The 27,433-nt window shown below is 38.0% G+C and overlaps 1 protein-coding gene across 1 annotated transcript in view; it reads right to left on the bottom strand.

Moving 5' to 3' along the window:
* HDHD2 (haloacid dehalogenase like hydrolase domain containing 2) overlaps nucleotides 1-24,500 on the bottom strand; it is a 41,173-nt gene extending 16,673 nt beyond the window's left edge. The window contains exons 1-3 of the mRNA XM_053571237.1: nucleotides 24,400-24,500; nucleotides 21,795-22,003; nucleotides 15,152-15,236 (exon numbers count right to left, since the gene is read on the bottom strand). Of these exons, the coding sequence (XP_053427212.1) occupies nucleotides 15,152-15,236; nucleotides 21,795-22,003; nucleotides 24,400-24,500 (395 nt within the window). The remainder of the gene's footprint in view (nucleotides 1-15,151; nucleotides 15,237-21,794; nucleotides 22,004-24,399) is intronic.
* Between the last annotated feature and the right edge of the window lie 2,933 nt (nucleotides 24,501-27,433).

Here is a 27,433-nt window from a genome sequence, read left to right on the forward strand (position 1 = left end):
AATGGCTTGCTTTTTTTCCAGAGGCTTAAGGGACCTGGGCCCCCGGGACACACGCAGAATTGACTTGCCTAGAGTTAAAAATTCCACAAGCCCATTCTCTGAAGTTGTGAGCCCCTGTGAAGCCTGAGATCAAAGGGCATGCTGCTCTTCCTCAGCCAGAGGGTTGACTTATGTTAACAACATATTGTCAGAGGTCTATAGGTGCTCTGCCCTGAGAAAAAGACACAGTTGTTACTTCATACTGAGTGAATGCTTTAAGATACTCTTCCATTAACTCTGTTCCCCTGTGGCTACTTTCTTCTTTGTGATCTTTATTTAGATACCTGCCCAGAGATTAGTCAGTGTTTAGAAGAAGATGTTTACTGCAAAAGTGATTGTGTTGATATGGTAACAGGATATTTCCTTTCAAGTTAATTTCAGATAGGTAAAATGAGGTAACAGTGAAACTAACAGATAATAGATTAAGTGTGTACCTGACTAGAAAGGTATAAAATCAAAACCCTGAATAAAGAATTTCGCTACATGCCATCCCATCCCGTGTAGTCCGTTTCTTGACTTAATCATTACAGGAGCGAGTTTACACCCATGGCAAAGCTGCTGTTCGTTTGCGTCTCGGGTCACACAACACCCCCCCCAAATTCATATATTAGGAACTTAATCCTCAATGCAACAGTGTTGGGACCTTTAAGAGGTGAGTAGGTCATGAAGTCTCTGCTCTCATGAATTAGTGAATCCTATTATTGAAGTAGATTAGTTATTGCAGGAATAAGTTCCTGATCAAAAGTTTTGAGTTTGATCCCTCTCCCTCTCTCACTCATGTACTCTCTTGCCCTTCCACCAGGGATGACACAGCAAGAAGCCATCACTAAATATAGGCCTCTTGACCTTGGACTTTCCAGTCTCCAGATGTACAAGAAATACATCTCTGTTCTTTATAAATTACCCAGTCTCGGGTATTCTGTTATAGCAGCACAAAAGGACTATGTTAGTTGTTTTTGGTACCAGAAATAATGCATCAGTAGAAAAATCTAAAAATTTTCTAACTATAAGCCCATTGAAGTACAGAAAAAAGGCTCAAACAAGGCCCAAAATCTCCGGCTGTAGGTTTCATGCATGAAGGAAAAACTGTAAAAAAAAATACTAGCCAGGGAGTCATATAAAATCTCAGGCAGAGTAGTGAGAGAAAGCGAAGGAGATAATTTAAATTCAGAGGCATCGAGTATTAATGAAAGAGACCTGAAGGAACACCAAATCCAACATGCCCCATTTTACAGAGGAGGAAATCATCCAGAGATGTTGGCTGCAATCAATCACATAAACCATGAAGAGACAGAACCGAGGTTGGAACCCGGGAATTCTGAAACCCAACCTAGCATTCTTCTACAGGCACAGGTCCACCTTTGAGATACTGCAGGTTTGCTTCCAAATCGCTGCAAAAGAGTAAGTATCACGGTGGAGCAAATCACACAAATTTTTTGTTTTTCAATGCATATAAAAGTTATATGTGTACTATACTGTAGTCTATTAAGTGCTCCATAGCATTATGTCTAAAAACAAATGTACATACCTTAAAAAAAAAAAAAAGCTAATGATCATTTGAGCCTTTAGGGAGTTGTAATCTTTTTGCTACTGGAAGGTCCTGTCTTGCTGTTGATGGCTGCTGACTCATCAGAGTGGTGGTTGCTAAAGGTGGGGGCAGCTGTGACAATTTCTGAAGATAAGACAACCATGAAGTTTGCTCCATCAACTGACAACTCCTTTCACAAAAGATCTGTGTAGCATGTGATGTTATTTGACAGAATTTTACCCACAGTAGAACTTCCAAAATTAGAGTCAATCCTCTCAAGCCCTCCTGCTGTTTCATCAACTAAGTTTATGCAATATTCTAAATCTTCCTCAGTACCTTCCAGGAATAGGTTCATCTCAAGAAACCACTTTCTTTGCTTATCTGTAAGTAGTAACTCCTCATCCATTCATGTTTTATCATGAGATCACAGCCATACAGGCACATTGTCAAGCTCTAATTCTAGTTATCTGTAAGTAGTAACTCCTCATCCATTCATGTTTTATCATGAGATCACAGCCATACAGGCACATTGTCAAGCTCTAATTCTAGTTCTCTCTCCACCATGTCTACAATTACTTCCTCTGAAATCTCATAGCCCTCACGGTCATCCAGGATAGTTAGAATCAACTTCTTCCAAACTCCTGTTACTGTTGATATTTTGACTTCCTCTCATCAATCATGATGTTCTTAATGGCACTAGAATGGTCAACCCTTTCCAGGTTTCCAATTTACTTTGCCCTGATCCATTCAGAGGAATCACTGTCAATGGCAGCGAAAGCATTACAAAATATATTCCTTAAGACTTGAAAGTTGAAATGACTTTGATCCATGGGCAGCAGGATGGATGCTGTGTTAGCAGGCATACAAACACATTAATCTCCTGATACATTTCCATCAGAGCTCTTGTGTGACCAGGTGCATAGTCAATGAACAGAAATATTTTGAAAGGAGTCTGTTTTGGTTTTTTGAGCAGCAGATATTAACAATGGGCTGAGACTATTTATTAGACCATGCTGTAAATAGATATACTGTCTTCCAGGCTTTGTTATTACATTTACACAGTACAAGCAGAGTAGATTTAGCATAATTCTTAAGAGCCCTAAGTTTTTGAATTGCAAATATGGGAATTGGCTTCAACTTAAAGTTACCAGCAGCATTAGCCCCTAACACGAGAGTCAGCCTGGCCTTTGCAGGTTTGAAGCCAGCCACTGAATTCTCTGTAGCTATCAATGTCGTGGGTGGCATCTTGTTCCAATGGTAGGCTGTTTTGTTAACATTAAAAAGCTGTTGTCTGGTGTGGGTACCTTCATTATCTTAGCTAGATCTTTTGGGTAATGTGCTGTAGTTTCTACATCAGCACTTTGCACTTCTATGCCAATTTATGGAGATGCTTCTCTCCTCATATCTCACATCATCCTCCGCTAGCTTCAGCTACCTCACCTCTCCTAGTCTTCATACAACTGAAGAAAGTTAGGGCTTTGGATTAAGGGAATGCTGTGGTTGGTTTAATCTTCTATCCAGACCACTAAAACTTTGTCCATATTAGCAATGAGGCTGTTTCACTTTCTTTTCATTTGTGCATTACTAGAATAGTGTTTTTAATTTCCTTCACTAATTTGCCTTTGCATTCACAACTTGGCTAAGTGTTTGGCACAAGAGACGTAGCTTGTGACCTATCTTGGTTTTGGACATGCCTTCCCCACTAAACTTAATCATTCCTAGCTTTTGATTTGAAGTGAGATGTATGACTCCTCTGGGGAAACAGCTGGTTGGTGAGAGAATACAACATTTACTGTTTAATTTTGCCATCTTATTTGGGTACAATTTGTGGCTCTCCAAAACAATTCAATTGATAACACCAAAGATCACTGATCCCAGACCACCATAATATAACAACAATGAAAAACTTTGAAATATTGCTGAGAATTACCAACATGTGACAGAGACACAAAGTGAGTTAATGTTGTTGGAAAAATGGTGCTGATAGACTTGTTTGAGCAGGGTTGCCACAAACCTTCAATCTGTAAAACATACAATATCTAAGAAGTGCAATAAAATGAAACACAATAAAATGAGGTTATCTCTGTACCCCATGGTGTCTTAAATAACTTAACCTCTCTAGGGTGATCAACTTTTCACCATTTCCTCTGAAGATGGACATGCACAAAAGAAATTACACTGCAGCTTAAATGAAGTCAAACACCACCTGTGTGTCTAACACCAAACTAGGGAGTCCCTTTCACTTCAGTCTCCTAACGTATTTCTCCCCCAATCTTTCCCATCTCAATAATTTCTCCTAATTACCCAAGCCAGAAGCTTAGAAGTCATCCTGGTTTCTCACGTTCCCTCACCACCTCCACATTCCTATTCTTTAGCAAATCCAGTAATTTCTAATTCCAAACCAAAATGAAAATGTCTTAAAACTGTCTTATTCTCTCACCTGAAATGGCTGCAACAGCTTCCAAAGGGTTCTTGCATTCTACTCCTGCTTTATTATTTCAATTCATTGTACGGGCAATAGTAGTAGTGTTTAAAAGTACAGATAGGATCATGCCCTTCCCTGCTCAAAACCCTTTAATAGCTTGTCATTGCAAACAGTATAAAATCAAAGTTCTTAACACAGCCCAGAAAGACTTGCCCTGTCTAACCGCAACCACACATCTCTAATCTCATTAACTTTTCTCCAACCACAATACTTTGCTCTCATTTTCTCAAAAGAAATCAAACTCTTTCCTGCTTCAGCCCGCACACAATGCTCCCTCAATCTGAAATGGCTCCCTATGTTTTCATAATAATTTCTTCTGCTTCTTTGCCGGGTTTCAGCTTAAATGTCAGTATATCAATGAAAACATTCTCAATCTCTTACCTCATCCTCCTTTCTTCCTTCATTATGTGCCATAATTGATAATGCTTATCCAGTTACGTTTGAAGTATCTATCTCAATAAAATATAACCTCTACAATGCCCAACAGTTTTTTTCATCATTGTATTTCCTACTTAAAAAAAAAAAAAAAGGGCTAGTTACCTCTCAATATGTTTTCTGATTATATTAATTAATGGATGAACCACGGTATATCTCAAAGTCCTGACCTATAAAATGGGGAATAATGCTCATCTTCTTTGGAGGTAACCAAGAAGATGCATGTGAACTTCGCAGTCCCTGTGGTACTAATGTATCTGATCAGTATCTGATGGTAATGACAATATTCTTATTCACAAATGGAGAAAACACAGTATCTATACTACTTAAAATAAGTAACCGCAAATCACTTTACATTTGTGGGCTTCAGTTTCCAATGAAGGAGTTGAACTAGATCAGAGTTTTTCAAACTCAGCACTACTTACATTTTGGGCCAGAAAATACCTGGTGGGATAGGGTAGACCTTTGTATTGTAGGATGTTGTGGTGGGGAAGACCTATATATTGTAGGATGTTTAGCAGCATCTGTGGCCTCTACCCACCAGAGGCCAGCAGCACCCCTCCCCCAAGTTATGACAACAAAAAAAATGTCTCCAGACATTGTCCTATGTTTCCTAGAGGACGAAATTGTCCTGGTTGAGAACCACTGAACTAAAATAATGCTGAAATTATCAACATTCAATGTTTAAACCTAAAACCAATCAACCCAACAAACCCAAACTACCAAAAGTTCAAATTAAAACTAGTGAATTATAAAAAACACGAAAGGAAAATCACATTAACATGTAATTAATGAAACCACTAGAATATCTCCAATGTCATATCGACACAGTAACTCTCTCATTAATTACTAAAAAAAGTAATGAGTTTTTAAAAGACTCAGTGTTCCATATAAAATAGAAATTTTACAAGAATACTTTACATTCAGAGAAGAAGAAATGAAAAATTAAAAACAGAAGGTCTAAGACAAGCTCAACACTGCTATTTCTGGTTATAACTGGAAGTCAGAAACAAACATAGCTTACTAACATAGTATGAAATACTGAAAGTCGCAAAATATTCAACGTTCTACCCCCTGAATTTAAAAATTAGATAACCCGTCTAGTCTATAAATCTATCACCACTTCTATTTTGTACTGTCCTGGAGGTCCCAGACAGCTCAATAAAGCAAGCAAAAGAAATAAAAATATAAAGATTAGAAGCAGGGAAGTAAAACTGTCATTATTTGTAAATGAAACAATTGTCTATGTAGAAAATGCTATCCGAAAGACTCCAAATATAGGGCGGTGCCTGTGGCTCAAAGAAGTAGGGCGACGGCCCCATATACTGGAAGTGGTGGGTTCAAACCCGGCCCCAGCCAAAAACTGCGAAATAAATAAATAAATAAACAAAAGACTCCACATATAAATTGTTAGAATTAACAAGTACATGGAAGAAGGTTGCTGGATACAAGGTTAACATACAAAAATCCAATTAAGCATGTATTAGCAACAAGCATTTATACATAAAATTTAACATAGTAACATTTATAATAGCATCAAACAACATGAAATACAAAAATTAATTTAATAAAATATGTCTAAGACCTACATCTAAACACTTATAAAACATTGATGAGAGCAAATATAAAAATTAACTAATCTAAATGAATGGAGATAGGCTCGGCACCTGTAGCTCAGTGGTTAGGGTGCCAGCCATATACACCAGAGCTGGTGGGTTCGAATCCAGCCCAGGCCCACCAAACAACAATGACAACTACAACCAAAAAACATCCAGGCATTGTGGTGAGCACCTGTAGTTCCAGCTACTTGGGAGGCTGAAGCAAGAGAATCACTTAAGCCTAAGAGTTGGAGGTGAGCTGTGATGCCATGGCACTCTACCCAGGGCAACACAGTGAGACTCTGTTTCAAAAAAACAAAAAACAAAACAAACAAAATAAATGAACATATATTTCATTTTTATAGACTGTAATATACTTACTGCTTAGATGTAATTCTACCCAAAGTCATAGATTTAATGAAAGTTTCAAACTTCTAGCAGGCCTTGTTTGTGAAAATTAAAAAGTTGATTCTAAAATATATACAAAATGCACAGGATGAAGAATAATCAAGACAATCTTAAAGAATAAAGATGGGGCGGTGCCTGTGGCTCAGTGAGTAGGACGCTGGCCCCATATTCCAAGGGTGGTGGGTTCGAACCCGGCTCCAGCCAAACTGCAACAAAAAAACAACTGGGCATTGTTGCGGGCTCCTGTACTCCTAGCTATTCGGGAGGTTGGAGGCAAGAAAATCGCCTATGCCCAAGAGCTGGAGGTTGCTGTGAGCCGTGATGCTACAGCACTCTACCGAGGGCGATAAAGTGAGACTCTGTCTCAGAAAAAAAAAAAAGAAGAATAAAGTTGGAAAATATATAATATCAGATATTAAGACTTACTATATATAGGCTGGGCATGGTGGCTCATGCTTATACTCCTAGCAATTTGGGAGGCCAATGCAGGAGGATCACTTAAGGCCTGGAGATCAAGACCAGCCTGGGCAATAGTGAGGTCCTGTCTCTATAAAAAATGAAAAAAAATTGTATAGAGGTATGGTGGCAACACCAACAGTCTCAGCTATGGGAGGCCGGAGGCAGGAGGATCTCTTGAGCCCAAGAGTTTAGAGAGATTGCAGGGAGCTATAACACCAACACTGCACTCTGTCTCCAACAACAGGCCAAGATCTTGCCACAACAACAACATTATAAAAACTATAGTAATCAAGATTGTGTGGGATGGTGAAAATATGGATAAAGAATCTACAGAGTCATACAGAGTAACTTGATTTGTATCAAAAGGACAAGTGTAATTCCGTGGGGGAAAGAATAGTCTTTGCAATAAATGTTACTTAAACAACTGAATATCTATGGAAAAAAATAAACTCTCACACAACTTAAAAAATTTAAAATAGTCTTACCTCTAACTATCAAACGTAAAACTAAAATGCTTGCAGAAGAAAACACAGGCAAATATCTTTATGACTTTGGAGTAGACAAAGATTTCTTAAGCAGAACAGAAGGAAAAAGTAACAAATTGGACCCCATCAAAATCACACACACAAAAAAAATTGACCAACCCCCTTCCCTTCCAAATGAAGAACTCTATGTTCTCATACCATTAAGAAAGCAAATCCTAGTACTCTGGGAGACTGAGGCAGGTGGATTGCTTTAGCTCAGGAGTTCAAGACCCATCTGAGCAAAAGCAAGATCCCTGTTCTCTGCTAACAATAGAAAAATTAGCTGGGCTCTGGGGCAGGAGCCTGTAGTTCCAACTACTTGACAAGAGAAGCTCTTGAGCCCAAGAGTTTGACATTGCTGTGAGCTATGATGCCATAGCACTCTACCCAGGGTGGCAAAGTGAGACTGTCTCAAAAGAAAATAAAAAGCAAACAAAACACAGGGTATGATATTTGCAGTACATATACTCAACTAAAGGCTCATAATATATAACACATAAAGAACTGTCACAAACTAAAAAAATCCTACAAATCAATAAGAAAAGGTTAAACCAATCAGAAAAAGTGAAAGATTTGAATGGGCACATCACAAAAGATCACACATCCAATGGCTAATAATCCATGAAAAGGTTTCAACATTACTCATCAGAGAAATAAAACTTGAAACTAACAGCACTTATACACAAAATGGCTACCATTAGATAGCCTGTTAAAAGACTGGGGAGAAGTTGGAGCAATTAGAACTCTCATTTGTGGCTTAGTGAGAGTGTAAGTTGCTACATTCATTTTGGAAAGTGTTTGGCAATATTTACCAAAATTAAATAATCACCTACCCTAATATCCAGTAATTTCACTTCCAGATGTGTACCCAAGAGAACTGAACACATTATGTCCCCCAAAAGACGTATATAAGAATGTTCATAGCAGCTTTATTCATAACAGCTAAAATTGGAAACAACCCAGATGCCCATTAACAGAGAATGAATAAATAAATTGTGGAATATTCATATAATAGACTACTACATAATAACAACAACAACAACAAGAAACAAAACAAAAAGCAAAGTACTGCTATATCCAACAACTTAAAAAAACCTCAAAAGGGACAAGAAGGTTCTAATTGTATGATTTCATTCACGTGGAGATCACAGCGTGGCAACACCAACAGCAGTCAGAGCCGTGGTTACTGTAAGGAAGGAGTGGCAGTGAGTGGCAAAAGGGTTCATCTGGGAGCTGGAAATGGTTTTTATTTTGATCACACACTGGAGGTTACATAGGTACATGTATGAGTAATATTTTATTGAACATTATCCTTAAAATTTGTATACCTTGAAATACCTCAATTTAGAAATATCAGTAACAAAATACATTTTTGTGGCTTATTCATGTGAAACTTCAAGTTAGAACAGCAAGAGTTACCTTAATCATAAAAGAATATTCCACTGAGCACAGTGGCTCACTGTAATCCTAGCACTCTGGGAGGCTGAGGCGGGAGGATCGCTTAAGCTCAGGAGTTCGAGACCAACCTGAGCTAGAGCGAGACCCCAGCCTCTTAAAAAAAAAACAAAAACAAAAAAACACCCTCAATGAATCCCCAACAATAAAAAAAAAAAAAAAAAGGCATTATAGTGAGCACCTGTAGTCCCAGCTGCTCAAAAGCCTGAGGCAAGAGAATTGCTTCAGCCCAAAAGTCTGAGGTTGCTGTGAGTTCTGACACCATAGCACTTTACTGAGGGTGACAAAGTGAGACTATCTCAAAAAAAAAAAAAAAATTCACAAACTACAAAATAAGAGCAGTAACTCTGATATTCAATTCAGTTCTGTATTCTATGATTTTCAGATCTGTGTATAAAATTCTCCTGCATGTACTAATGGAATGCTTTAAGTACTCAAGTTCTAAATTCTTAACCAATTTCTTATCTCCAAAGGGTTTTATTTTCATTATCTGGACTTTAATTAAGAATACCTCATAGCAGTCAGTCCTTCCAAAAAAGCTGACAGAAATATTTCTAATTTGAGCCCTGCTCCTACACAGTTCTGGAATTCCTCCTGACCAGGGTGGCCATGAGGTCTCCATACTAAAACTCAGAAAAGATTCAGGCGTTACTGTACAAATGCAGTAAATAACTGAGGCCATTATTGCTTATTTTCTTCCCTCCCTTTCTTCCTTTATGAAGGAACTGAATATATATTTTATCTTAAGGAGGAGATGGGGAGAAAACACTGCAACATTGAACAAAAACCATTTATGGTGGTAAGAATCTCCTACTGAAAAACAAATTTTTGCACACTGTGAAGACTTTGGAGGACTCCCAGCCTGATAACAATTACAAGAAGGACAACATTATAAAAACTTCAAAATATTATTCTCAAAAAGCCTTCGCCTAAACATTTCTTTTCTTTTTTTTTTTTTTTTGTAGAGACAAAGTCTCACTTTATGGCCCTCGGTAGAGTGCCGTGGCCTCACACAGCTCACAGCAACCTCCAACTCCTGGGCTTAGGCGATTCTCTTGCCTCAGCCTCCCGAGCAGCTGGGACTACAGGCGCCCGCCACAACGCCTGGTTATTTTTTTGTTGCAGTTCAGCCCGGGCCGGGTTTGAACCCGCCACCCTCGATATATGGGGCCGGCGCCTTACCGACTGAGCCACAGGCGCCTAAACATTTCAATGCAAAAGTTGTGATGCCATTTATCTTTGGGTATAACATTTTAGTAAGCTCCCAGACAGCAGCTATTGTAGAGGACGCCAAGAGCGAGATGACCTCTGAGCAAGATAATTTGCAGCTGTGGGAATTGCAGAGAAAGAGCCCCAGCCCTTGGAGATCCTTAGGCACGCAGTCATTGTCTAACACTCCCCTCACCTGTCTTGTGCTGTCTCAATAAAAGGCTACTGCGGAGGTTGCTGGGGCTATCCTGCAAATAAGGTTAGCCCGCCTCCTGCAAGCTTGTACTTCTAATCCGCGTCAGGTCTGGTTCCTTTCTATGGTCATCGAGTCCAGGGCCATAGGGGCACTAGGGGCTGCGACAAGCTATTCTTTTTTTTTTTTTTTTTTTTTTTTTTTTTGTAGAGACAGAGTCTCACTGTACCGCCCTTGGGTAGAGTGCCGTGGCGTCACAAGGCTCACAGCAACCTCTAACTCTTGGGCTTACGCGATTCTCTTGCCTCAGCCTCCCGAGCAGCTGGGACTACAGGCGCCCGCCACAACGCCCGGCTATTTTTTTGTTGCAGTTTTGGCCGGGGCTGGGTTTGAACCCGCCACCCTCGGCATATGGGGCCGGCGCCCTACTCACTGAGCCACAGGCGCCGCCCGACAAGCTATTCTTAATTCAGGGAGGCTTTTCCTAGGTTACGCAATTCTACTCAGTTTGCCTCTCACCAAATTCCTTTGGCATCTATACTTCTGAAAAAAGGAATCTTAAAGAAAATCATAAATACTGCTAAACAAAAATGTCTTCTGGAAACTTTTTAAAACTAACTTCAAAAAAAACTGGAAAAACCAATAATAGGAAACTTGTGGTAAAGCTACTTATTGTGCTTCTTAAAATGAAATGTTGCAGCAATACATGTTTTAGAATAATATTTAAGAATATGGAAAGGGGGTGGTACCTGTGGCTCAGTGGGTAGGGCACTGGCCCCATATACCAACCGTGGCAACCCAGCCCCAGCCAAACTGCAACAAAAAAATAGCCAGGTGTGGTGGGCGCCTGTCATCCCAGATACTTGAGAGGCTGAAGCATGAGAATCACCTAAGCCCAGGAGGTAGAGGTTGCTGTGAGCTGTGATGCCACAGCACTCTACTTGGGGCAGGGGTTCTCAACCTGTGGGTTGCGACCCCTTTGTAACAATGAAAATACATTGCAGCATTAGGATGGTTGGAATGCTTTAAGTACCACTGACCTAGGGTGATAAAAGTGAGACTCTGTCTCTAAAAAAAAAAAGTCTATATAGCACACATACATTCTCACTTTTATATGAACATGTATATGCATGGAAATAATAGCTATGGCTAAAATATTAAAACTGCGATTCTCTTTAGGTGGCAGGATTATAGGAAATTTTTAACTTTTTTTTTTTAAGCATTTAAACTTTTCTATAATGAAGAGATACTGATTTTGAAATTAGATTTTTTTTAGTCTTGTTAATACTCAGATTAGATTATTAAGTGATCATTTGCCCTGGTATTTTCCTCCTAATAGTGATCATCAAATTGAATTATAATTGGTTCACTACTTAAGTGTTCAAACTCTGAGTTTCTAACTGAGGTACAAAGATGAAAAAAACCCTTTACTATGAAGTAGCAATACAGCTGTGAAAATCAATGAACAAGAGCGACGGACATTCATATTGATGATCATATAATATTACTAGGGAAGAAAGCAAATTGAGGAGTACATACAGTATACTTATAAAACATGCAAAAATAAAACTGTGTACTATTTAGGGATATTTGCATATATGTTAAAATATAAACACTAAATTCATAACCCTGAAAATAATAAACACTAAATTCATAATCCTGATTACCTATGGGCATTGGGTGATAAAATTGGGGAGGATCCATAAGAACTATCAAACACATTGATAATTTCTACTTCTTAAGGTGGTTGATAGGGATATGAGGGTTCATTATATTATTCTTTTTTTTTTAAGAGCTAGAGTCTCACTTTATCGCCCTCGGTGGAGTGCTGTGGCATCACAGTGCTCACAGCAACCTGCAACTCCTGGACTTAGGCGATTTTCTTGCCTCAGCCTCCCAAGGAGCTGGGACTACAGGCACTCACCACAATGCCCAGCTATTTTTTTATTGTAGTTTGGCCAGGGCTGGGTTTGAACCCACCACCCCGGTATATGGGGCCAGCACCCTACTCACTGAGCTACAGGTGCCACCCTACATTATTCTTTGTATCTTTTAGTATTGGGTAAAAGGATAAAAGCTACCAATGGCTCTTAAGATTTGAATGTTTTATAGAATTCATAACCAAATCACATTTATTCCCTATAACTGATTCATCTCCTCTCAAATTCGTTCTTTAAAATCCATTCTCAATGCCCTTCATGCTTTAAAATATATTTGTAGAAAGACTGTACTATGCATTTGGGGGGAGCCTACTCATTAAAAATAAAGTGAAGAGGCAGTGTAATGAGAAGGCTAATGTATCTGCTCTGATGCAGCATGCCCTGAAGCTGGCATTCAAGGCAGCTAGTAGAGAATGGGTTTTAAAATCTGACATTTGTTGGGCGGCGCCTGTGGCTCAGTCGGTAAGGCGCCGGCCCCATATACCGAGGGTGGCGGGTTCAAACCCAGCCCCGGCCAAACTGCAAACCAAAAAATAGCCGGGCGTTGTGGCGGGCGCCTGTAGTCCCAGCTACTCGGGAGGCTGAGGCAAGAGAATCGCTTAAGCCCAGGAGTTGGAGGTTGCTGTGAGCTGTGTGAGGCCACGGCACTCTACCGAGGGCCATAAAGTGAGACTCTGTCTCTACAAAAAAAAAAAAAAAAAAAAAAAAATGACATTTGTTCTCATTATCAACCTAAATAGTAATTTAACTAATTGGTGGTTCATTTGAGATGTCTGTATTTGCCATACACACTCCAAACAGCTGCAGTCATTGGATGGAAGGCAGGGTCTCTGTGGAAATATCAATATGCAAAGAAGGGCAAGATCCCAAATCCTTCTGTTAACTCTCCACCCAGCTGTTAAGTGCATTGTGAAATTAGAGTTGACCTATTAAGTGCACTGTAATGCTGTAAAATCCAGTGTTTAAAAAAATCAATATGGTTAGGAAAGTGTACTAATTAGACGACATCTGAGCAATTTACAAAGTCAAAGTTATTATGTCAACATACATTTTTATTACCCTGAGCCTAGTATTAATCTAAGACAGAGACTTCTCAACTTCCTATTAAATATGTCCTTCCCAAATTACCAGCTAAATTCAATCAATACCTTCTCCTTGAATTCTGTGGTTAAAGAAATGAATAAAAGGCAGCTGGGATAAATTTGGAAGAAATAGCAGTTTTTCTATTTTAAATAAAAACTGACTGCAGTATCATTGTAGGCATTATTTAAGGTGCAGGTGGAATAATTCCCCCCAAGAAGTTAAAGTGGGATAACTGAAGAAGGTGAAAGCAAAAGAAATTTCAATATCATATACAGTGAAGTACATCTTCAAGTAATCTGCTAGAGCAGTGCTTGTCCTGGAAATAATCACAGTAAACATGCTGAGCAACTATAAAAAGTGAGTTTGCTCTTTTAAAAAAGGCTTGACTATCAGAGTGACTAAGCGATCACAAATAAAAGTGCTTTAAGTAGTTGTGGTTTCCATTAACCAAGGATCTAAAATTAACATGCCCATAGGGTAAAAGGTGGATTTTTCAAAGTGCTATTTCTGGTCAGATAGATTTTATACAAGGATAGCCATTTTTAAGACCAATAGCAAATAATGTGCCCAGATTGGAACACATCTGTGCTCCAATGTGCCAGTGTGGAACTGGCAGTGAATGTAAGGTTTCTTACAAACATTTTAATTCTGGAATATATTACTATGTATCAAGAAATTAACTCTACATAAAGTATAAAATAGAATGGCTCTTCTGGATCCTTGCAATGGTAAGAAAAGGATTTTTTTAAATAGCATTCTTGCAAAAAATTTATCAGGACATTAAAAAAAGTAATTTTTTAAAAAAAGCTAGTTCAATATATTTCTATGTAGCATTTCAAGCTATTTACCTGTTATAAATTCAAAGGAAACTTACACTGTTTAGTAGTCTGACAATAAAAAACATGATATGAAAAATAAAATAGCCAAAAGAAAAAGAGACAATCACACCTTAGAGCAGATGCAGGTACATTCTGATCCAATTTATCTTGGGAAGGATGAGAACAAGGACGCGGTCTTCCCTTTAGAAGCAGCAGTGAAAAGTTCACTTAAGTGAAATATACACACTAACTGAAAATTTATAACTTATGCATTAGCTGTATTTCTACCAACAGCCATTGGTACATCCCCACTTGGATATCCCCCAGGCCAAACAGCCCCAGCCCAAACTCATCACCTCTTAGTCCCACATGGAGAGTTCTCTTATCTCACTTGCTTGGGTTAGAAATTTGGACATTCTCTTGACTTATTTCCTCTTCACCCCTAAACCCAATCATCTAGCAGGCCACGTTGATGATACATTTTTCTTCCTCCCTGCTGCCACTATTCCAGTTCAGACTATTATTATCACTTATCCAATAATTTCTCTGAAAACAAGGTCAAATGTACCAACTTTTCCACATGGCTTGGATTCTCACTGGAGAGTCACATATGGTGTTTTTTGGTGGATGCTATTTTCCTTCAGAGATTAGTACTGTCAGTGGAGAATCACAGAAGTAATCAAAGATAAAACCTTTAGCTTTAACAGTTGCTATTTTATTATGAATTACTGCTGTAGAATACTGATTATATAAACCCAAAGATCCCCACTGATCACATTTAACCTATTGATCACTATCAAAGTCAAAATAATAATAAATATTATTGATACTGATCTTGAAGTAATCATGAAAATGTCTATCCTCAGGTACAATCTGAGTAGCCAGAAAGTAAAACACATTAAACCTTACAAGACAAAGACCAAAGAAGGGAAGAAGGACAGTATGTGATTAGATGAAAAATAAATAGCTAGAATTACCGGAATGCTTGATTCAGAATTTGATAATGAAAATGTTCTGGAGCCAATCCTATAACCACAGCATTAGGATTACTTGTTTCTATTCCTGTGAATAGAAGAAAATAAATTATTGGAAATGCAATTCAAAGCAATATCATATTTTATAACAAAGTAGTTATAGTCAAACAAGTGCAACTATTTCTATAGCCATAACCTAAAATTTAAGAGATTATATTGCCCAGTGTACCTTGGAAGTCTAAGAGAAAGAGAGAGATAGTAGAAGATAAGGAGAAGGAGGGGGAGAGAGAATCTCCTAATATTTTTCCATATTCCTTGCACATGGTCTTATAGTTACACAGTAACTAGAAAATCTTAATTGAAAACTGTAACCTGATATTCTCAAAAGAAGTACCACTTTCTGACTTAAAAATGCTTCACTGATTACAATCAACAAGAACAGATCAATAGCTACTGATGAAAGACTGAGAATTTAAGAGGCAAGGGAAATTAGACTTTCTAATTGACACAGTCGAGGTTAACACATTCATGATAAGTATGAAATGCACTGCAGATTCTACAGTTTTTGACGATGTCTGACCTACTTTTAGTTTCACAAATATTTTAAAATAATTAAAACATGTTTGAAGGCCTTGGAATCTTATAACTAGACTTCAGATAAGACAATCAAATAAGCACATTTACTATTACAGTTATTAAGTGTGATTAAGTTTCAAGGATTATCTACATGCCAATTCCTATTTTGCCTCATAATGCCTACAGATGTTCAAGTTTTCCAATTTCTTCCTTATCAGTTGCTACAGTATTGAGTAATTGGTAAAAGTCTACTGGAGGAAGAAAATAAAATTGTGGGTTACAGTAAGAGTTGAAGTAATTTTGTGTTAATTCTTTTTTTTTTTGAGATTAAACAGGCAAGTTTTATTACCAAATGTTAACAATTCTACAAAAACTCAGTAGTACTGTAGTAGGTATTGCTGCCTATCTTTAAGTTTTTTGAGCTTTGGGCAGACGTCTTAAGGCATCAAGCATGAAGAACTTTCTTTCTGATCTTACTGCCAGTTAACACCAATTTTTACACACACACAAATTTTTTTTTTTTATTTTCCTACTACACTCTAAAAGGCCATTGCTGGTCAGCTGAAGAAAAACATATTTGGCTCTCTATTCAAGGTGTTGATCAAATTAATGCGAAGTAAATAAAAATAGCATTCACATAAACCAGCATGGCAGTTAATTCTTTTTATTATTTCCATCTACCACTAGCAAAGACATTCAGTATTAGCAAAGGTATTTCCATTCCTTTCAAAAACCCATCTATCTTGGGTATTTTCTAATATAAAAGGTACTGCAAATGTATTCTTAGACTGAATAACAAAGATTTCTTCCAGACCAGGGACTCTGCTTATATATCCCAACTCCAGCTCACTGCTAAAACAGCTGGAATCTTCACATTCCTCAAAGTAAAAGGAGATAAATCTGATTATAAAATTGTTTTATAGTCCTTTAGCTTGTCCCAAAACAGAAATACAATGATTGTAGAATGCATTTGTCATTATTTTTGGTTGCCCGGTTTCTGAATACCATTTTCATAATTAGGGAATTCACTAGCTCATAAGGCTTATTGAGAGGCAGAGCTCACTCCCTCTCTCTCACTACCAGGTACCGTTCCCAGCCTCTGTTCCAGCTAAGAGAGCTGGCACAAGACTGAGACTCTGTCAATCAGAAACTCTCACGTGGGGCTTTGAATGGGAAGCTATTAACACAAAGCTACAGAGAGAAATCTCTGAAGAGGTGACTACTGATCCTATCAGATTCTGAGGCAGCACTGCTGGTGGGGTCAACAGGATGAGCTGCAGAAGCCCATGCTGCACAGGGACATCAGTGACCTATGGCACAATGTGCCATATCTAAGTGTGGCACAATGCTGCACAGCCTCCTAAGTCTAACTCTGCAGCTCTCCTCAGCAGTTCCGTGGGCTGCCCAAACAGCCTACATTTTTCTTCCCTTTTTAAAAAAAATTCAGATTATTATGAAGGTACATTAGGTTACAATGTTTGTGTTTGTCAGGTAGTTGTGCCCCTCAGCCAGGTGTGCCATATACTCTTCCACTATGTCCATTGGGTGACAGCACACCAAGCCTCCCTCCCCTCCCCCAACCTGAATTAAATTGAGTTTTTCTCTTGTGTGGGCACAAACAGCCTATTTTTTCTTTTTGTCATGGAAGTTTATATATATTTCTATTACATATATATATAGAGACAGAGAAATTTATAATGAGTCTTGGCATACCCACCATCCAGCTTTTATAACCATCAACATTTTGCCAACCCTATCTATCATTCCCTACATTATTTTTTCCAAACAGTCTAACTAACAATGTTATCCCCTACATTTTTAGAAGTCTTTTAAAAGTGAATCTCAGATATCATGGCATTGCAACTCTTCATATTTTAGTGTCTTAACTGGTAAGAACTTAAAAATATTATTATATCAATGAAGTTAATAATTCTTTTCTTTTCTTTTCATTAAATCATAACTGTATACATTGATATGATCATGGGGCATCATACACTCGCTTCATAAACCTTTTGACAGATTTTTATCACAGTGGTTAACATAGCCTTTCCGGGACTGGGTTTGAACCCGCCACCTCTGGCATACGGGACCGGGACCCTACCCCTTTGAGCCACAGGAGCAGCCCACATCTCTAAGTATCTTTTTACACTTAGAACGCTAAACTGACATCCCAACAAGGTCTACATGTTGCATTTGATTGTTTTTTCTTAGTTTTCATTTTATCACATCACTCCTTTCCCCTTATTGGTATAATTAGATCAGTAATCCTGGAGAGGGCCCATATTCTGAATTTAGCTGATTCTCTGTAATATTGTTTAAGTTGTTCCTTTATCCTTATCTTTCATGTAAACTGATAATTATATCTAGAAGGAGTGTCCAATCTTTTTTTTTTCTGCCACACATTGGAAAGACTTGAGTTGGGCCACACATTAAGATACATAAACACTAACAAAAGCTGATGAGTGGGGGAAAAAAAGGTCTGTGTATAATTTTCACGATATCCAACACCAAAGATAAGCAAAATAGGCCTCAAATAATCTATACATGGCCCAAGGTTGGACATCCCCAATGGAATTTTCACAAGTTCACATCCAACTTTTAGGCAAATTTATTTCATAGGCAACGCAATGAATTTTCTATCACACTACATCAGGAAGCACAGGAGTTCTGGTTATTCTACTTTAAGATGTTAAGATTAGGGCGGCGCCTGTGGCTCAAGGAGTAGGGCACCAGTCCCACATGCCGGAGGTGGCGGGTTCAAACCCAGCCCCAGCCAAAAAAAAAAAGATGTTAAGATTAGCCAAGGGATTCAAGTGATAATCAGTCTGATTCCTCCATTTTGAAACTCCTCATTATCAGCCCCTTCACCTAATGTTTTTAAAATGATGTTGCCTATTTCACTATGACTTGCCAAATGGTGATTTTCTAATTCTGTCATTTCTTTTGCACTTCCCAATTAGAATTTCTCTATAAAGAACTCATCTACAGCCAGGTACAGTGACTCACGACTGTAAACCTACCACTTTCAGAGGCTGAGATAGGAGGATCACTTAAGGCCTGGAGTTCAAGATCAAACTAAATAACACAGTGAGACCTGACCTTTACAAAAAAATTTAAAAATTAGCTGGATGTGGTCGCACATGCCTGCAGTCCCAGCTACATGGGAGGCAGAGTTAGGAAGATTGCTTGAACCCAAGAATTTGAGGTTGCACTGAGCTATCATGATGCCACTGCATTCTAGCCTGGGCAACCAAATGAGGCCCTGTTACAAAAAACAAAACAAAACACCCCCTGCTCCAAGATAATTTATTCTCATCAAATATTTGGTTATCTGAAAATACCACTGAAAATATGGTTCAAATATGGAAGGCAGTATAAATACTTGTTTATTTCCTCAAATTGTTAAGTTTTCAGAGCAGTAAGTTACTGTCCTAGAAACCTACAATAGTAACCAACATGTTTTGGGGGCTGAGTATCACTTTGAACTCATGGCTTTTTATAATATATCTATGATATGCTTCAATCCATTGCAATCATTATTCTTTTTTTTTCTTTCAAGACATAGAGTCTCATTCTGTTGCCCAGATTGGAGTGCTGTGGCTATTTACAGGTACCATAGCTCACTGCAGCCTCAAACTCCTAGGCTCAAGTGATCCTCCTTCCTTGGTTTCCAAAGTGTTTGGATTATAGGCCTGAGCCCATGCACTGAACTCCATTATCCTTCTTAATACTCAGATTATCCCTTTAATTGGCTCCCACCCGTTAGACAAGACTTCATTAGTCTTCAGCGGTTTCCTTGCTAACACAATGAACTATTCCAGACTCATCTTATCAATGACTGCCCAGATCTGGACTCAGTCATTTCTCTATGCAACTGTAGTGGGAAATGGGAGTAGATACCATTCAAAGGACTGGGTTGTCTGTTATTGTTTCTAGGCCTTTTCAGCGGAAGAGGTAGATAATATGCATTTTTAAAAGAGAAAAGGATTTAATAATTTCAATTCAAAATCAGTTATAGATTTTATTTAGCTTGTTTGATTTTAATATCCCTTTGATTGACATTTAAACTCTTTGAGTCCCAAAAATACTTATCTACTACTTTCCTTTATCCTATAATTTAAAAAATAACAATACCAATAGTGCTTATAGCAATAAGACTACTGAATGAGATTTAAGATCTTTGTAGTTCTTTTGTTCTTAGCATTTGTCCGACTATGAAAGAACATATAAAATACTGTATTTTAAAGTGAACTGAAGAAATTTTTTTCTCTGAATAGTTACATCACCAACTTGATATAGAATTAGGTTCATTTCTATTTGTTTTTAGTTTTTAGGGACTGATTTTTTACTTTTTAATTGTTTTATTATGTGAAATATTTACACGGTTATAGAGTCAAAACTATGTATCAGGGTACTTTTAGAAAAGTCTCCTCTCTTGATCCCTCCTCTCTTTTCTTACTACCCCTTTAGGTAACTATTTTTATTAGTTTTTCATTTACTCTTCTTTGGCTTCCTTTTATAGATACACGCCATATACACACGTATGTCCATTTCCTTCTCATTTTTCTACAGAGAAAATGTGTAAGGCTTTCTATACTTCACTTTTTTAATCTCTTACGAAGATCACTCCTTATCAAGAGATAGAACTCCTTGTCGTTACTTATTTTTCAGCTACAAAGTATTCCACTTTGGGGATTTATCAGTTGATTCAATCAGTTCCTTCCAATGAACATTTGGGCTGTTTGCGATCTTTTGTTATTATAAGAAGACCATAATGAATAACCTTGTTCATGTGTCATTGTGTATTTTGGTAACTATATTTTAGAGAGAGATTCCTACAAGTGCTGCTTCATATATAATTTTGTTAGCTACTCCCAAATTCCTATGCTATGCATTGTATCATTTCATATTTCTGTCAGCATTGAGATTCTTTTAATAAATTTGTTTTCTGTTTAATTCAGCCAAAGTTGGTTTCTGTGTCTTATAAGTAATAATTCTGATTGATATGCCAGTGTATTTCCTATTACTACGAGTTTTAAGGTCCTGCCCTACTATATACTCATGCTGAACTTCTCTAATCATTACTTGTAAACCATCACAGGGTTTAATAATGAATGTACTTATATTCATTTTTATATATTGTGTTATTTTACTCTTAGTATCATCTAAAAGCAATGTGGCAAAGTTTCATAAAAGTATAATATTTTTCCAGAATCTATTGATTTTTCCAAAAAGAAAACAATTATACCCTCTCTTCATTAAAAAATATTTCATGTTGGCTTGGCGCCCATAGCTCAGTGAGTAGGGTGCTGGCCACATACTCCGAGGCTGGCGGTTTTGAACTCTGCCTGGGCCTGCTAAACAACAATAATAACTGCAACCAAAAAATAGCCGGGGGTAGTGGTGGGCGCCTGTAGTTCCAGCTACTGGGGAGGCTGAGGCAAGATAATCGTTTAAGCCCAAAAGTTTGAGGTTGCTAAGAGCAGTGACACCATAGCCCTCTACCAAACACAACATAGTAAGACTCTGTCTCAAAAAAAAAAAAAAAAAAAAAAAAAAAAATTTCATGTTCAGTGTAAAAACTTCACACTATCTAGAATGATGTCTATTTTTAAACAAGGAGATCTTGCTTTACCTGATTTAATCAAGTTAATATAGTGGCTCCTGGAATGAGGGTTATAATACTCTAATTTTGATCTGTGTTTTTTCAAACCATGAGTCATGATCCCTTAGTAGATTGTGAAACCAACTGGAGGGCTCTAAGGAGCATCAAAATCAAACAGTCAACTAAACCAAACAGAAAACAGTATACATCTTATACAGTAAGTACTGTTTAGCATAGATAAGCTCATATAAATATATGTGTACTGGGTTGCTATGTAATGTGTTTCACTTACTGTGGATTACAGTCACAAAAGGTTTGAGAAATACTAATTTAGATTCAACTCTTATAAGTACTGTCAACCATTTCAATAGTAACAGGGAGAAATCGGAATAACCATCTTTAAACATCTAGTTTTAAGAATGACTTAAAAGAAATATTAATTAAATCTTTCCAAATGTTCCCCACCTTTGAAATCAGGCAGTGCCCGATCATCAACAAGCAGCATGGGTCTGACTTGCTTCTGTTCTACTAAACTTCTGGCTGCAGTCAGAGATGTGAATATTTCATCTTCAGAGATATCAAACTCCAATTTTTTCAACCTTTCCAACAGGTCTTGCTTGCTCTCTTTAGTCGTGTTGGTCACAAACCTAACCATTACAGAAGTACTGCGCAACCTAGAAAGGTAAAATGCAGAGTCAACAGGTAGCTTTTACACTGTAGCCATGCAACACCTCCTGGCTTGGTAGAAATGTGGGATAAGTCACTAAGTGCTTTTATGGCCAAAAGGCTTTCTTAAAAAAACTATGCTGAATTACTTAAAAGTTATCTACATGCTATGGGAAGCTTCAACTCCAAAGGCTGCAAAGTCACACTATAAAAACTATGTTTACCTTTTCTGAGGGTCTTCTATATTACTTCAGAGTTTAGTAAAGCAAAATACAAAGCCTAGTAACCACTGTGCTCACAGAATACGGGAAGTGAAACTCATCTTAGAGATTATATGTTGGTGCATCCCGCTCTTCTTAAAGCTGAGAAAACTGAGGCCGAGAGTTCAGTGACTTGCTCAGCCTTAAACAGTTGGGCAGCAGCAGAGCTGAGACAAGAACTCTGTCTGTGTCCTGGCAGTGTTTGACCTCCTCAAGGAAGAGAACAGAAGAAACCTCAGGATGTTCTTAGAACTGGTTGAGCCCTAATGTGTTATTAAATTTATAAATAAAAACTACCCGGACAGCTCAAAAAAACATCTCAATTTGATAACCAAAATGTGTTTTCCTCTGAAACTACTTACATACATGATTGATTTGATTCTTTGACCTACTTTTGAGACTTAAACTGGCAAGCAGGTATCAGAGAACATATTTGTAATAGTCTAGCCATTTTTAAAAATAAAAATTATTTTCTTGGTCTTAAAAGTTTTAAGACAAAATTTAAAAATAATTTTAATTTAGTTATAATTTAGAATTTTATAGTAATATCCTTGTGCTTCTATTTTACATTTGCCCCCAAAGGCCACAAGGCACAAAAGCACTAACCACAATTTAAAACAAATGAGCAAATAAAACAGAAAAGAGATTTTTAAGTATTTACCCAAAGAACTTTAAGTAAATGTATAGGATTAAATAATTACCTCTGTAATATCTGTGTGGTTGTTTTTCTGTAAAATATATTAAATATGGTGGTTTATTTCTCAAAAGAAACTGATTACTTCAACATAACTATTATCCTAAAAATGAACAAGTAATGACAATATCACATCATTTTTAATGAGTTTTTTAAAAAAAAAAAAAAACTTTTTGTTTCACTAGTCTCTCAACTTGCCCTAGTTTGTTAGTTTCTATAGAAACTAAAGCTGGCAGTTCTAGGATAGTGATTTCTTTGGGATGAAAACCTGCCAGTGCAAGTAATAGACCAATCTGTAGGCTCACAGTTCACAAAACTTAGAGATGCCATTGTTCCTAGAAATAAAAAAGATTTTTCTTTCATTCATGGTAGTAAAACAGTAAAAACTGCTTTAAAGCAGTAAAAACTCTGTCCAACAGGAGCACACTGATCAACAGGCATCTTTTCTCCCAGAAAGCCCGACTCAGAGACGTGTGAAGGAGTCAAGAGAAAATCCAACCGTGCAACTGATTTTCTTCTAGTTTTAAACACGTTGTCCACTATTTCTTCACCTACAAAATGAACATCCTGGCTCTTACCTCAATTGACACTTTCCAATTGAAGTCTACCAAATATACAAGTCTGTATTTCCTGATTCCCCAAATAGAAGGTAAGTTGGAGAGAGTGGAAACTCTCTATCAATCTTTTGCCTGAACACCAGGTGCTATGATACTAGTCACTAGGTTTTCTAATTACTAAGCACCACATGCTAAGTATTGATGACTTTAAAAACTTCTCTAAATTATTTCAGGATAAAGAGGCTTAATATCAGTTAGTAGTTCTATTATGTGGATGTGTATTTTTTTCAAGACACCTGACAAACATTCATTCAGTTCACCTTAACACACTTTTAGTGTGTATCCCCAGGCTGCATCTAGACTCCCCTTTAGTACTGTGGTTAGCGCATCAGAAGTACGAGCTAACCTTTGAAAGCATTAAATTTAGTTGATGGAAATAATTCTAAAATTTCAAGTCCTTTAATTAAACTTTATTTGAGCAATTGCACACTCAATGCTAGATCTTAGGTGAAGTAGGAAAAGGCAGAACTATGCAAATGTGTGTCTTTCATTCTGTGATTCCAAGATTCACTACTGATTTTCCCTATGCCATTTATTCCACATTTAGAATCCTGAGTTTTCATTCTCAAATGTACATTACTGACTTAGAAATTAAGACATACATACACAAAGAAGAAAAAACTAGATCAAGAGGCCAAACCTAATAATGGATGAGAGAACAATGTTTGCAGGATATTACTAGGTGCACATTTTCTAGCTAAACCCAAGGCAGTTCCTGTATATATGGTAAACTGGTGAAATGCCATCTTAACCATCCATTTAGCTAATGACCTGCCTTGGTAAAATGGCACTTACAAACACTATTTGTCAGCGGAAACTGGAAGAAAGCTTGCCTTTTAAGAGCTTCCTGTGAGCCTGGCACAGCTGCATCCTCAATATGAAGTGTGCCATTGAGATCCACCAAAACAGCCTTTAATGCACGGCGCGCTGCCATCCTTCATGCCCTAGGAGAGAGCAAATGAAATTAAAAATACAGTTTAGAAAACAATGGACAATTAAAAACCGGCAAGTCTTCAAAAATATCATTCATATCCAGAAAGATACTGCTTAGTGTTAAGCTTTTTCCTTTTTGGTAAAAAAAAAGTTTTTAAAAATCACAAATCTAAAATTTGATCTATTAAACTTTTATAATGCTTAGGGGTTTTTTTTGTTTGTTTTTTTTTTGAGAAAGAGTCTCACTCTGTTGCCCAGGCTAGAGTGCCATGGCATGTCTAGCTCATAGCAACCTTAAACTCCCAGGTTCAAGTAATCCTCTTGCCTCAGCTTCCCAGGTATCTCGGATTAAAGGTCCCTGCCATGACATCTGGCTAATTTTTCTAGTTTTAGTAGAGTCTTGCTCTTGCTCAGGCTGGTCTCGAATTCCTGGCTTTAAGAGATCCTCTCACCTCAGCCTCCCAGAGTGCTAGGATTACTGGCATGAGCCACTGTACCTGGGGTTAATTTTTTTTATCTTGAATTAAAACTATAGGAAAAGAAAATGCTAAAAGAGATGTTACAGTGGCTCATGCCAGGCACAATGGCTCACACCTGTAATCCTAGCACTCTGAAAGCCTGAGGCAGGTGGATTGCCTGAGCTCACAAGTTTGAGACCAGCCTGAGCCAGAGTGAGACCGCATCTCTAAAAATAGCCAGGAGTTGTGGCAGGTGCCTATATTCCCTGCTCCTTGGGAGGCTGAGGCAAGAGAATCGCTAAAGCCCAAGAGTTTAAGGTTGCTGTGATGGCACAGCACTCTACCGAAGGCTACAAAGTGAGACTCTGTCTGATCCCCCCACCCCAAAAAAAAGATATTATTTACTTTCAGCTTTCTTAAAGTAATTCTTTGGTGAACAATTAATTCATTCATTTTGTTTTTAAATGTGCAAGTAATGTACTCTGAAGAATGGGTGGATAGAAGCGGTACATCATTAGCTAAGTCTTCTTCATCTTTGGTAATGAATACATCCTAATCACCCATATCTGCTGCTGCATCCTGAAACAGCGTATGTGGCCAAGGAGCTACTCATATTTAAGCTCACGGAGGAGGAAATTTCAAGCTACACAGTAATTTTGTAGTAAGGATATAGTTTCCTTACTTTGTAATGTACAACTTTCCTTTTGCATATTCTCCCCTTAAAAAAATGTGGTTTAAAAATAAAGGGGGTTCAGTCAGAACAGTATGAAAGCTAAAAAGGAGATTAGACTTCATTATAAGTTTTTGTTAAAAAATGAATCCATTAATTCAGTAATTTCTTCTTTCCATTTGTTTGTTTTTCTAAAGAAATTTTTCTTGATACACAAAGGTATCAAGTACAATACCATACAAGCACCCCCTTTATCCATCACTCAGCTTCAGAAATGAAACACAGACTAGTTGGGGTCCTCTGTAAACTCCCTATGATTCCCCTCCTACCCTTGCTCAAGGTAGCTACCCTCCTGACTGTGATATATTAAAAGCTTTGTGTTAGGGTGGCGCCCGTAGCTCAGTGGGTAGTGCTCTGGCCACGTACACCAAGTCTGGTGGGTTCGAACCCGGCCTGGCACCAGCTAAAACAACGACAACTGCACCAAACAAACAAAAAAACAAATAGCTGGGCGTTGTGGTGGGCACCTGTAGTCCCAGCTACTTAGGAGGCTGCAAGGGAATCATTTAAGCCCAAGAGTTTGAGGTTGCTGTGAGCTGTGATATTACAGCACTCTACCAAGGGTGACAAAGTCAGACTCTGCCTCAAAAAAAAAAAAAAAAAAAAGCGGGCAGCGCCTGTGGCTCAGTTGGTAAGGCTCCAGCCCCATATACAGAGGGTGGTGGGTTCAAACCCGGCCCCGGCCGAACTGCAACCAAAAAAATAGCCGGGCGTTGTGGCGGGCGCCTGTAGTCCCAGCTACTCGGGAGGCTGAGGCAAGAGAATCGCTTAAGCCCAGGAGTTGGAGGTTGCTGTGAGCTGTATGAGGCCACGGCACTCTACCGAGGGCCATAAAGTGAGACTCTGTCTCTACAAAAAAAAAAAAAAAAAAAAAAAAGCTTTGTGTTGTATTAATGTATGTTAATGTACTCTATATACACTTAGCAGCTTGCTTTATCACTTCACATTATATTTGTGAGATGTATCCACATTAACACATGTAGCTATAGTCCACTTCTTTTCATGCCTATATGGTAATCCATTGTGTAAATATACCATAATGTATTTACCTGTCCTCCTAATCATGAACACAGTTTTGTAGTATATGTGTTCTCATTAAAAAAAGCTTGTACATGCTTCTACTAAAAATGCGAAGGGTCCAGGTGCAGTGGCTCATGCCTGTAATTCGAGTACTTTGGGAGGCTGAGGGAAGGATAGTTTAAGGCCAGGAGTTCAAAACCAATCTGGGCAACATAGCGAGACCCTGTCTCTACAAAAAATAAAAAGTTAGTTGAGAGTGATGGCACGTACCTACAGTTCCAGCTAGTTGGGAGGCTGAGACAAGAGGACTGCCTGAGTCCTGGAATTCAGGTCTACAGAGAGCTGTAATTGTGCTACTACACTTCAGCTTGGGTGACAGAGTAAGACCCTGTCTCAAAAAAAAAATGAAAATAGCGTAAGAGATAGGATTTGAGGAGAAAGAAAAATAACCCGGAAAATATACGTGTGTGCAGAGGAATGGACACCATGCTTGCAAAGGACAGCTGCTGATTCTTATCACATTATAAGGAAACACTGAAAACAGGACAGTCTCCTGGTTGCCCTCTTGAGGGCAACCCCCCAAGTAACTCAGTGTTCGGGAATGAGATAAGATTGATCATTCACTAGTAAGCACATGTTAAACATTGATGCTTAGTATTTCTTCATGGGGGGGGGGTGTGAGGAAAGAGCACGTGGCAATCCTTACGCATGCAGCCCACATGTAAT

The sequence above is a fragment of the Nycticebus coucang genome, chromosome 19 (assembly GCF_027406575.1).
Source record: "Nycticebus coucang isolate mNycCou1 chromosome 19, mNycCou1.pri, whole genome shotgun sequence".
Lineage (NCBI taxonomy): Eukaryota > Metazoa > Chordata > Mammalia > Primates > Lorisidae > Nycticebus > Nycticebus coucang.